Source organism: Rutilus rutilus (genome assembly GCF_951802725.1).
Source record: "Rutilus rutilus genome assembly, chromosome: 11".
Taxonomy (NCBI): Eukaryota; Metazoa; Chordata; class Actinopteri; order Cypriniformes; family Leuciscidae; genus Rutilus; species Rutilus rutilus.
In genome coordinates this window covers 32,210,559-32,223,756 of record NC_140216.1, presented here as the reverse complement: position 1 = coordinate 32,223,756, position 13,198 = coordinate 32,210,559, and the positions used below count along the sequence as shown (strand labels likewise).

Below are 13,198 nucleotides of genomic sequence, written 5' to 3'. Positions count from 1 at the left end.
TCAGAAATATTTGATATATTCAGAAATGTTCTGAATGCCGAGAAGCATCCCAGAGACCGCAATTAGCCTAATAAAATTATTATAATATTAATGTGATAAAAACAAAACTGTAAATAAAAAAATGTAACTATATCTTTTGACATTCACGGGTAGCAACGATTAGGCTACACGATTTATTCATTGTTTGCACAAACAACAACAAACGACGCCTCAAGGTGCTGCGCGCTGAACTGAAGAGGTGAAACCCTGTCAGTGGAGCACCGTCCTATCCTCTGCCCCCGCCGGGATGCCACACTACATGTGTGCCAACGAGGCCTGGAGCAACTCATGGGCCTATACTTGTGTGTATATTTCAGCTCTTGACCAATTCTGACAATATAAACGAATGATGTTTCCTGAAGGGACACGAACCAACGAAACCTACCAATGTGAGCTCACCAAAAGTGAACAACATCCACAAGGATATAGCTAGACTATCAACAAAATTAAGAGTAGGCTACAACATAACTGAGAAATGAACCACCTAAAGATACGTTAGAAAAACGTATAAGCATCAACAGCCAGTCACCTGTAATCTCACCGTTTAGACCATTGTGCGTAAAAGCGCATCAGCGCCAAATGCTGTATTGAGGTATAATAACCTGTACATAAATCATGTCAAATCCCATAAACACCCCAAAAAGCAAAACGCTCACCTGCTTGTGCCAGAGTAAGGCACAGGAGGAGCACGAACGAGGTCTCCATGCACCACGGCCTCCGTTTCTTCCGAATATCCATAGTTCCCAAGTTTTTTGACCGGTTTGGTTGGACTACAAGGCAGGACAATTTCAAAAATTAGCTTTTCGTTCTTTTCTCTCTCAGTAACTGGCTTTTAGGGAGCCTGTAAGGAACTTGGTGCGCCTTAAGAGACGCACACCCACCTTGTACTTCAATAAGTTATCTGTGTTATGTACAAAACTTAAATAGAAAGAAGGGAACGGGTAATAAATATGCAGTTTTACAGCTTGAAATCCCTAATGTTAGAGCCCCATTGAGTCTGAGTGAACAGAAAAGCGGAGAGAGCAGAGAGAGACTTCAAATCACTCTCTCTCAATCTCTCTCTTTCTCTCTCCCTCTTCTTACTTTCTCCGACGAAATGCGAGGGAGCGTGTGTGTGTGTGTGTGGAGAGAGAGAGTGAATGAGAGGGTAGAGAGTAAAAAAAGAGGGAGGGAAAGTCATGCATACGGGCTGCGGCTTTCTACACGATCGTTACTTGTCGACAGACGTGCATTTCAAGAAATCATCAAGGATCTATATGGCCCAAAAATATCTGCATTCATCAAATGAGCTGTTTTATGTTGACGTGCCAGCGATTGGCATGTAGATCAGTCACTTTATTTCTCTCTATTTATTTCTGTTAGACAGCTGAACCATGTAGGACCGATGGGTCCGTAAGCATGAAAGAATTTCGGCAGCCAATCAGATCGTTATCCGCCCGTGACGTCACACACACTCAGTCTTGGCTATTCGGTTAGTCAAATGACCACGCACGCAGGTACGAAACGAAATGAACTTTTAGCCCTGTCAGCAAAACATTTTTTCAGTTAGTCAGAGAAAATTATTGAAGAAATGTTTATTGTCATTCAAATTATGAATGACTTTCAGTCCGTCTACTTGTAATTTATGGCACGCAATTTGGTTCGTCTCGCGCAACACGGAACAAAAGGCAGATTTTTTTTGTAATAGCCTACATGTATGATGTGAAAATATATAATAAAGTGATATGACAGTTGTTTGGCGACGCACCGTCCCATTCTGATTAGTTGTTTAATTCAAATTCATTCCACTTTTTCACAGCCTCATTGTCAAAAGTGGCTCAATTTACACGAATTTATAGTAGGCCTAACTATAGTATAGTATTTGATTTAGCTTTAAATAGCTCATAAAAGTAGGTCTATATACAGTAATCGAAGTAGCTAACCCTTAAGATTATACTTTAGTGACATGAGTCAGAAAGCAATGAGTGTAATTATGCTCTCTCTCTCTCAAGAAACTAGTTCATGTTGAAGTTTCTCCGTTTTCTCTCTCACTGCCTCCTATAGATGCAGTAAACTGCAGTTCTTCAAAGTAAGGGAGAAAAAAGAAAACCCAGTCATTAGGGTTACACCTCTGTCCAAGGATCTTTATAAGCGCTTTTGCATTTAAAGAAACAACCCATATGAGTTTGAGGTTCCTCAAATTGAAAACATTTTTTGAATGGTTGCCATTGATTGGTAATGAAATACCATAGGCTACTGTCAGCAGCCACTAATCACAATATGACCTGCACTTTGTTTTTTTATGAATATTAAAACTCCTAGCAACACTATCAGGAGCTGACGAGAGCCTTTTCCCTGCAGGGATATTCTAATTTTTAGTAAAAACAAAAAAACAAGAGACTCACATCAGTGCTTCTTATGTCCTGTGGTCCATTATGGTATAAGGGAGACAATCCATAAACAATCATGGCATGTGTTTTTGTAAGGCCTCTGGCTGGTGCACTCTAGCGTTTCTATAATAAAACAGTATAATCATATGCTTTACATCTGTGGTGTTCCCATTGACACAGAGAGGCCAGAGGAGAATGTGAGAAAGAATAAAGGTATTTTTAAAAATGTGAGAAAAGATTACTACTTACTACTGAAGATTACACACACTGTCCAGCCAAAGAAAAAAATTGCTGTTTGGATTTAAATAGGCAAATACTTAAGAGTCTATGGTTGGATCATTATTACTGTGATTACTATGTTAGGATGCTATATGTTTGGCAACAGTTCTTCTACCCCTAATTGATGGAGTGTGTAGCTTTTCATTTCTTAAACAATCATGGAAGACACATCATGGCCATATTCCAGGATGACAATATCAAGATACATCAGGCTCAAATTGTGTAAGAATCGTTGGGATTAAATTCATTGAAAGTCTTTGGGATGTGTTGGAGGCGTCTTTACAGAGTGCTTGACTCTTGCATTGTCAATACAAGATCTTTGGCCAAAAATGAATGCACCTCTTGATGGAAATAAATGTTGTGATGTTATTTCCATCAAGAGGTGCATACATTTTTGGTGCATCAATTTATATACACACAATACAATAAATATTAAAAATAAAACTAATAATAAATAGAAAAGCCCACAGTCTTATTCCAGGTTTTGAATAGCAAATCAGAGCACCTTTATAAAGTGCTATAATCTTCTAAATTATTGCTTTTTTCCCCCTAAAATAGCACTGATGCTAAACTTAACTGCTAGGGAGGATAAAAACGAGCAGTTTGTTGTTCATAAAAACAGTTTTATCATGAACAGCATTTAAAAAAAAGAAAATCTCTAAACTGACACATATCTAAATGCAACTAAACCAATTGAATTAAAATGCCACCCATTGAGTCTGTCTGAAACCATGGTTGAGGATGTGAACATTAAGACATTGAGAAGTTGACGTACAGGTGAACACGGACCTTGAGAAGACATAAAAATACAGCTGGGGTTGAAATGGCCTGAGAGTTTACATCCAGAAACACACTGAAGCGCAACTTCAGCTCAAACACTGCAAAGTACCTTGAGAACATTCACATAAATAGACGACTGACATAATGCCCTGGCAAGCGCACAAACCATGTACAAGGCAAAACCGATAAAACTTATCATTAGTTAGAAAAAGGTAAAAAGCCACTCAGACTTTGAGAAATCCTCAAGACAGATGTTTTCCACCTTGAGTCAATTCAGCTGTTCAGATTAATACAGCCTACTAATTTGTCCAGTAATTTCAGGGTTTGACGATAGGCCACTAGCCATGCGGTTGTGTAGGTTTTGGTTGGCCACCCATGCTAACAGATTTTACGACAACATCTTGAGCGAGCAAATGAAATTCTCTGCGAGTGTGAGAAAATGAATTATCTGCCGATAGGGCTACGTGCCGGGCACAAGCCAACGGGGGGGGCACACGAAAGCAAAGCTCAAGTTTTCCTTGGAGACAGACGCGGCAAGTGCTTGCGGACAGCCTGGTTATTTCCAAAATGGGGACCTTGTAATTACAATAAAGCGACCAGATTATATTGCAGACTTCCTTAAAAAGTCTGTATTTTACTGGGCAGGGCTGCAAACCACGCACACACACCCTAGCCCACTACAACACACCAAAATAGATCGGAGAAGGGGGGAAGGAAATAGATTGGCATGTGTATATTTGTGTGTGTGTGTGTGTGTGTTTGCGAGGAAATGGACTGGGTTGGTACAGCAGGAGCATTGAAAATAATTGGCTATGTATGTACCTCTGTATTACGCTATACAGAGCTCCCAGTAAGAGACCCAGATATAAGAGCACAAAATGAGAGAGAGCCAGAGAGAATGGATCAGTGATTTTGGAAACCGGCCTCATGTACGCCCCAGATCAGGAAGGGTGAGACTGAAGGCCGGCTAGAAGAAAGCAAATGTTTGCTAGCTTAATGTTTGCTGTGCCAGCTTGTATATGAGAGCTGCACATGGCTATCAAACCATCAGTTATGCTAGTAAGAGTTTAAAGCACCAACAAATAAATGTTTGTTTGCTTGTTGCACAGATTATTATAGTATGTGCGAACACGTGAACACTCACGTAAGCTCTCGGTTTGACTCATTTTTTCTGATTTTCTAAATGTGGCTGCCTGAAAGCGCCTCAGATCATTTAGCACAATTACGCGTCATTAAGCAAATTTTCTTCAACAACTTCAATCGTCACAGTAATGGGGACTATTAAACAATATTAAATGGCTACTTAAGAGGAATGGAACATACATTGAGAGTTCATGTAGTGGAAACCCCAAAATATAAATGCTATAGTTTCTCCTTTTAACAGATTTTATTCTTGAGAAAAAGACCCGTCTCCTCTAGAGTTTCAAAGGAGATCTTAAACTGTCCTCAGATTTGCCAAAATACTAATATTGCAAAGCCTGCAACCAAAAGTCAGAGATCTCATTATGAACTCATATTTCTCATCACATTTGCCCTGGCCAAATAAAATGAGCTATGGTACAAACATTTGTATTTCTCCAAAGGAGAAACATCTGAGACAAAGTTGAAGCTTCACTGAAATAAAAATAACTCACACATGAAATATATTTTGTTAGAGCTGTTATTAAAAAGCCATTCATAAATATGACTATAATGCTCACAATGGTTATTTTTACTGGCACAGATAAATGAGTAGTTTATCATGATATAATATTTCTCATAGCTTAATGACCAGTGTGATGGAACTAACTACAGGTGAAACAAACAAGTGTGGGAGAAAGACTGAGAAGAGACAGTAAATGATTATGGAAAAAGATGATGTGAAAAGAGAGAGAACAGGTACTTAACTATTTGAGAAGTCACGGAAAACTTCACGGAGGGAAAAAAAAATCATTGGAATGAATAGGGATGGTGAGGGGGTCCGATGGCATGCAGCAGGAGAGAGGGAATGAATGAGGCCTATTGATGGAGAGAGAGAGAGAGGGATCAAACAGTATTTACCCAGAGAGAGAGAGAGGTGGAATTGAGAGAGTCATGCAGGAGGTTTATTCATATGACCCACTGACTGAAGTGGAAATTTGGGGACATACTGATGAGTCAAAGGAGGAGACGGTGATGGAGAGGACAGAGAGAGAGAAAGGATGTCATGAAAATTTCCTGGATGAAAATCCAAATTGCATTACAAAATCTCACTTGAAACATGGCAGTAAAAGAAGAACATCCACTGTCTTGTATCTATACTATAAAGAAGTAAACAATTAACATAAAAAAATGATATAATAATGTAATTGTAATGTAATCAATAATGTAATGATATAATAATAATCATGTAATGCTACGGGAAAAACTAATTTGCTAATTGGCCAATTGGGTATGATAAAAAAAAAATGTAAAGAAAAGTCAAAATTAAGTGTGAATTGCCTTATAATTTATGGGAAAAGGGCCTTTCCCTTTCCTTGACTATTTTCATGGCGAGTCTACTGATGTTTAAAACATGCTTTTTGGAGCGGTAAAAAAATGGCACAAATACCAGTAAATTGACTACCGTAAAGCTTGGTAAATCATCTTGCCTGATTCATTTAAATACTCTCCTCCCATAAATTTTGCGTCTAAAGGGGAAACTCCTACAAATGCAAATGCAATAAGGTCAGCCACAAAAATAACCCTGTCCAAGCCTTTTCATTGCTAATTTTTCACTGTATGTCTTTAGTAAATCCTGACAGTAGTTTTTAACGACAAAAGAGGGTTCGTCTTTCCAGCCCTGAGCATTAGCAACACCACCAACCATCTCAACTTGAAATGCATGCACACTGAATCATGTCGAGAGCTCCAAATCAGGCCACACGTACTGATTTTGTCGAGTTAGACGCGTTCCTATTTTGTTGATCCTGGAATAACATTCCTGTCCGAATATTTAATCCTAACCCTATTCCTACCCCTAAACCTAACCGTAAATGATCCCTAAAATCAGAAAGAAACTATGTAGAAGCACCTAACACTTGTTGTAAGCCTAAATTTGACATAACCTGTAAAATCTGATTGGTTGATTGGAATGATGTTCATCAACAAAGATGATGATCCAGGAACATATTCTCTCTCTCTCATCAACCATTTCAGTCGTATCCGACCCTTGGTGATTCTTGGTCTTGCCGTACGCAAGAGACTGACCACGATTTTTCCAGGGCAGGTTGCCAGGTCTTTCCCCCACCCTCCCCGTTACATGGCTCGGGACTCACACACATGCATTCACACCTACAAACAAATGTAGAGCCTCCAATTCACCTATACTGCATGTTTTTTAATTGTGAGGGAAACCTGAGAACCGGAAGAAAACACATGGAGAACATGCAAACTCCACACATGAATGGCTCAGCCGGGACTCGAACCGGGGACCTTCTTACTGTGAGCGTCCTAACCACTGAGTCACTGCCACCCAGGAACATGTAGCACACGGTGAAATCAGCTTCTGATGAATCTGCAGACTTTTCCCACATTTCCAGCATTGATTTTGGAGGAAAGTCTGTGGAATAGATTTAAACATGCTAAAATGTTTTAAAGGGAGCTGAAAGTTTAATCATATTAGATATTGAATGATCATATAAGATATTAAGACCTTAGTGAATCATAAGCATTCCAATTCTGCAGGAAAGATTCAATAAAGATTCAGTGAAGTTTCTGGAGATTCAGTGAAGTTTCTGGAGATTCAGTGAAGTTTCTGGAGATTCAGTGAAGTTTCTGGAGATTCAGTGAAGTTTCTGGAGGTTCAGTGAAGTTTCTGGAGATTCAGTGAAGTTTCTGGAGTTCTGTGGGTGCAGATTCAGTGTGAGCAGCAAGGCATCTGTCAGGCTTTTGGAACAGAGTTTACATGTCATTTAGCCGAAAGTTTTTACAAAAACAACACGCAATTTCCAGAACACTAATTGCAGGAAAAACCCCTCCGGATCAACCTAGGGCTGCATGCTTCAGTCAAGCGCACAATGATGAATGTGATGATCTTTAAGCAGGAACCAGCTGCGCAAAACTTTACAAAAACAATGTAGGCCTACAATACTGTTCAAAAATCAGTACGTTTTTGGTAACACTTTACAATTTAATTTGTACAAATTCATTTTCGATTTCATTTACAAGGTTTCATTTGTTAACATTGGTTAATGTATTAACTAACATGACCTAACCATGAGCAATACATTTGTTACTGTATTTTTTATTTTATTTTTATGTTAGTTAATAAAAATCCAGTTGTTCATTGTTTGTTCATGTTAGTTCACAGTGCATTAACTAATGTTAACAAATACAACTAATAATGCAAATGTTGAATTAACAAAGATTAATAAATGCTGTAGAAATGCAGTTCATGTTAACAAATTTAGTATATGTTAACTAACCTTACTGTAAAGCGTTACCGTTTTTTGTTGTTGTTTTTTTCAAGGAAGGATACATTAAATTGATCAAAAGTTACAGTAAAGACAAAGAATCCTGAACAAATATGTATTGCGGTTTCCTCAAAAACCTAAAGCCGTTTTCAACATTGATAATATGAAATGTTTCTTTAGCAGCAAATCATTATATTAGAATGATTTCTGAAGGATCATGTGACACTGAAGACTGGAGTAATGATCCTGCATCACAGGAATAAAGTACATTCTACTATCTTTTAGATAAAAAATGTAGCCTTGGTGAGCATAGGAGACTTCTTTCAAACATTAATAAAATCTTACCAACCCTAAACATTTGAAAGGTTGCGTATACTTTAAGTTGTATGACCCTCAAGGCATCAATCAATCTCAGTGTTTCTGAATCTGCAGAGCTGTGAGAGACAGACGCCTCAGCGTTAGCATGTGTGAAACATCAGGTCTGTTTGTCAAGCCAGAGATAACACATCAGCATGAGGTGTCTTCAGCACAGACCATCTGCACACTGTACCGTAATAATGCACCTTTGTAGCCAAACTAAAGCTAAAGGTGAGGAGAAGAGCTCCACAATGAGACGCGCACTCCAGGGGGAGGATGAGGAGGAAAGGGAATGTACCACTTGGGTGTTGAGGAAGGGGGTGGGGCGGCCGGGGTAAAGCACAGAGAACAGAGGGGTCTTTTGTGAGGCAGGAAGGGAGAGACACACAGCGAGCGGTAGTACAGTAGAAGCCTGATGGGAGAGGAGAGAGAAGGAGAGATCGAGAGGTACGGAGAGACGTGACTGTGGCCTTTACAAGACAACCAAAGTGCCTCCTAACTTAGATATTCGGTCCTACAATATGTTTATACTGAACAAATCAAATATGGTTACATTTAGTTAATGTACAAGAGTTATAACTATGATATATGGTTGAGGTTTGTTTACTTGACTCAATATGTATTCACACACTCCAGTTCAAAAGTTTGGGATCGGTGAGATTTCATAAGTCTCTAGTTGACTTATAAAACTTATTGATTTAAATTACTTGTTGACTTGTTTCCTCCATGGATTAAAAAAATGGGTAATTGCAACTTTTTCCTCTCAGAACTGTGAGATAAAAACTCAGGGTAACTCGAGGTCCAATTCTCACTATTAACGAATTGCTTATTAGCATAAATTACTATGATATTGGTTGTTTATTAGTACTTATAAAGCACAAATTAACGCTTTATTCTGCATGACTATATTCTACATCCCTTAATCCCACCCAATACCTATATTTAACAACTACTTTACTAACTGCAGTAATTAGGAGTTTATTGAGGTAAAAGTCATAGTTAATACTGAGAATTTGATCCTAATCTAAAGTGTGACCAAACTCGGAATTGCAAGAAAAAAGTCAGAATTGTTTGATACACTGAAAAAAATGATTCTTTGAATTTAAATATTTTTTTTTATCGTAAGTGGTTGCAGACAATTGATTTTAGCTACATTTAAACAAATGCATTAAGTTGAACTAAAATTGATTAAGTTCAACTTAATGCATTTGTTTAAATGTAGCTAAAATCAATTGTGTGCAACCACTTACGAGAAAATGTTTTATTAAATTCAACGAATCATTTTTTTCAGTGTAAAAAGTTGCAATTATCATTTGTATTTTTTATTCCTTTGCCGAAACAAGCTTCCATACTTATGTTCACTGGATTAATTTTTTTAATTTTTTTTTTATACAGTCAAAACAATAATACTGTGAAATATTATTACAATTTATTTATTTATTTTCTATTTTAATACATATATACACACATAGGCTATATACATAAAATGTAACATATATTCCTGTAATGGAATTCAGTGTCAAATGATCCTTCAGAAATCAATGTAAACTGTCACTTTTGATAAATTTTTAATGTCTTAAAACCTTACTAATCCCCAATTTTTTAACAACAGTGTATAATGTGAATTAATTATGATTGTTGGTATAATCTCTAGTCTCAAAGATCTGCAAAGGTAATCCAGGTCAAGGCCTCCATAAGACAACAAAAACTAAGGAAAGGAAAACTAAATGGCATAAATGTCAGTTACTCCAGTGTAGTTCACTTTTCCAGCTGACACAACAGCATAGTGAGTGACAATCAAAAAACAAACTGTTACAAGATGAAGAAGATTATACAGAAGGTGTAACAGTGTGCGTGACACGAACATCAGAGTGAAGGTGAGGAACTGAAATACACATGATGATGAACAGCTGTGATGAAGATGAGTGTCCCTGAAACTGATGAGTGGCAGGACATGTGATGAATGAAAACGAACTAAAAGTCAGTGAAAACAAAACTAAGAACAAACAGTAAATGACATGCAATAATAAACTCGTCTCTTTTCCTCGCCATCTTACGGTTTCTGATCTTTACTCTAAGTATTTGTGCCTGTTTTTTTGTTTTTTTTTAAATGACGAATTACAGTGTTGGTTAGTATATCCTCATATGCACTTGTTTTCTTTTGCTCTCCAGTGCTCTTCTAGAGGAAAACATCGCATTCATGAAGAAATGATCTATAAGTAGAAGTATGTTTTTAAGAGAACAAAAGGCTTTGGACATCCACACTGCCACACAGCAGAAGCACAGACTGCAATTTTTCATGCCTTCCTTTGCTATACAATCACAGAACATCAACAACTATAAAAAGACAGTTCTTTAGCACAGATCTGAAAATATGAATATGGACGACAGACAAAATAATACACAACTTCAAACAAATCAGTATTAGCTACTAATTACATCTTCAACTCTGTAATTAGACTACTGTACTAATTACTATTTAAAAAAAAAAAAGTTGCATTACTTATTACTTTCTAAATCCCATATCAACCTCCATCAGTTGAACGATATATAGACTTGAAACTACTATTCAAATTTATTCAAATAAACAATTGTGTGAATTATTCTTGAACTGACCAAAGAGAGGTTACATTAAATTTTAACATTAGACGTTAAATCTGTTATTGTTTCATTTAAAATTGTTCTATACAGTATTTAATGCAATTATATCAGAAGTAACTAATTAAATTGACAAATTAAGAGTAATCGCTTTACTTTTTCAAGGGAAAAGTAATTAAATACAGTTATTAATTTGTAATGCATCACATTCTGAGACGCATATGTTCATATTGAGGAGCTCATAAGGACATTTGCCATCAGAATTGATTCACATATTTAACCACTGTTTATGAACAATAATAATTTGGTTAAAGGGATGAATGAAGTGGAAATCAACATCCAGGACTTTCCTTAAAGATTCAGAGTTCTTATTTCGAAAACCCATTTCACTTCAACTATGACTTGAAGTTTGTGGCCATTAACTGCAGTTTGAGCATGGCTCTGTTAAACTCACAAACATGCAAACCTCTTATATGGCTGATACATACTGATCATGCAAGAATAATGCTCATTAGTTAAACTCATAATGATCTCTTCATTTTTTCCACTTCTTGTAGTCAGTAGGATTTTTACAATTGCAATATTCCCTGACAGAGAAGAAAGTTTAATTTTAAATATGCGTTTAAAAAATACATTAAGAAATATATGGCCAACATACGGTCTACTTTGCTGGGAAATTAATTCAGTTTTAAGGAACAGTGATGGTCATTGAAAGAGAGCAGTGAGGTTTCTGTCCTGTATTCACCTCACACACACTCACACACACCGCTGCTGGTCCTTGTAACTTAACCGATAACTGAGGAGACAGTGTTACTTCACACGGCTATTTTAAGTTTACCAGAGCTGTAAATGCATTGTCACGTTTTATTAATGTTAAGCTCTGCTCAAGGGAACCTATACATTAAAAATATTACAAAAACAAAACAAAAATTAGACCCTTTTTGATATGTAATTTAAACATATCAGTTCAGCATCAAGGCATCGTTTCCCCCAACAATCAAATGACTCACTGGATACAAGGTGAAGGTGTTATGAGTAAAAAAAAAAAAAACGGCTTGTTGTGCCTTATTGTAGTCGTGGCAGAAATAGATATTGTTGCAAACTAAATTCTAAAATTGTTAAGGATTAGGTTTTGGCGTCAGTTCTAGACCTGCAGAATGTTTACTGCGCAAATATAACTGCGAAAATATGCCGCACTCATCATTCCATACAGAGGAGTCATTGTAAGAGCGACACCAAGCGGCGGACGGAGGAACTGCAGGCGCATCTCACTCAGGAAAACAGCTTTTGATAGACAGCGGGTTCAAAACACGCATCGAATATTACATATTATAATCTCATCATACATTATATATTATTTTTTTTAAATAATAAGCAGTGGGTAGTTGTAAAATTCAAGCGCCATAACATCAGATAAGAGACTAAAGATAAGGCCTGCTCAAATAACTCTCGTTGCATTCCTTCACAGTTGTAAGCCGCACTGGATAAAGGCGTGTGCTAAATTAATAAATGTAAGAAGAACTCATTAAACAACCTGGACATTCACACTACAGCTTTTTATCCATTCTGCTTTCTTTTTGCGTGCGTGGCCTAGAATTTAGAAAAGGAAGAAGGAAGTGAGGGAGGAGTCAGAGTTGAGGCAGAATGTCATTGGTGCATTCCCGGAGTGACGTTGCAGAAGCCCTCCCTCTAGCGGCCGGAGCACGACACTGCAGCGCCAGCAGCGGCTCAGGGCCCGGGGGTCCTGCTGGACTGAGGAGTGAGGAGGACCACACCAGTTCTCCCAAAACACAAGACTCCACTAACTCAGAGGGCAAGAGTTTCTCTTAGTAAAGACAGGTGAAAGACCAATTTCAACAATATGGTGTAAAAGAGGGGGGAAAAGAATTTGAGCTTAACTCGCATGTCCATTAACTTTTTTAAACATTAAGATTTTAAGCTAAAATGTATATTATATATTAACGTATTGGTTTAGATTTTGTAACTACAATTTTTGTTATTATTTTAAGATAACATTTGAGGTTTTTGCAATTAATTTATGCAAAAATGACAAAATTATTTAAAAATGTATTTTTCAAAGTACAAATATTTAATGTAGTATATCGCACATTTGTAGAATACAAGTCACAAACTATACAGTGATTAAATGCGTGTATAATTTATTATAGTCGCATGAGTCACATATTATGATACTGCTTCAAATTTAATGTCAAGTGTTTAACGAAAGAATAGATAAATCATGATTACCTACTGTGTTCCTTTAAACTAAAGCAATCCTACAGGTCTGGCAAGTGAAAGATGCTTCAGAATGTTTGTGAAAAGGCCGGCAGATTGCTAAGATAAGAGAAAAACTTCACACAACTG

At 37.1% G+C, this 13,198-nt stretch overlaps 1 protein-coding gene across 9 annotated transcripts in view; it reads right to left on the bottom strand.

The window, feature by feature from the left end:
• col11a2 (collagen, type XI, alpha 2) overlaps window positions 1-1,396 on the bottom strand; it is a 34,923-nt gene extending 33,527 nt beyond the window's left edge. For 8 of the 9 annotated variants that reach the window (XM_084423452.1, XM_084423454.1, XM_084423455.1 and 5 more), the window contains exon 1: window positions 696-1,396. In XM_084423452.1, coding sequence (XP_084279578.1) covers window positions 696-777 — 82 coding nt within the window. In that variant the 5' untranslated portion in view covers window positions 778-1,396. The remainder of the gene's footprint in view (window positions 1-695) is intronic. The other variant, XM_084423453.1, reaches the window with a different exon arrangement.
• Window positions 1,397-13,198: the final 11,802 nt, after the last annotated feature.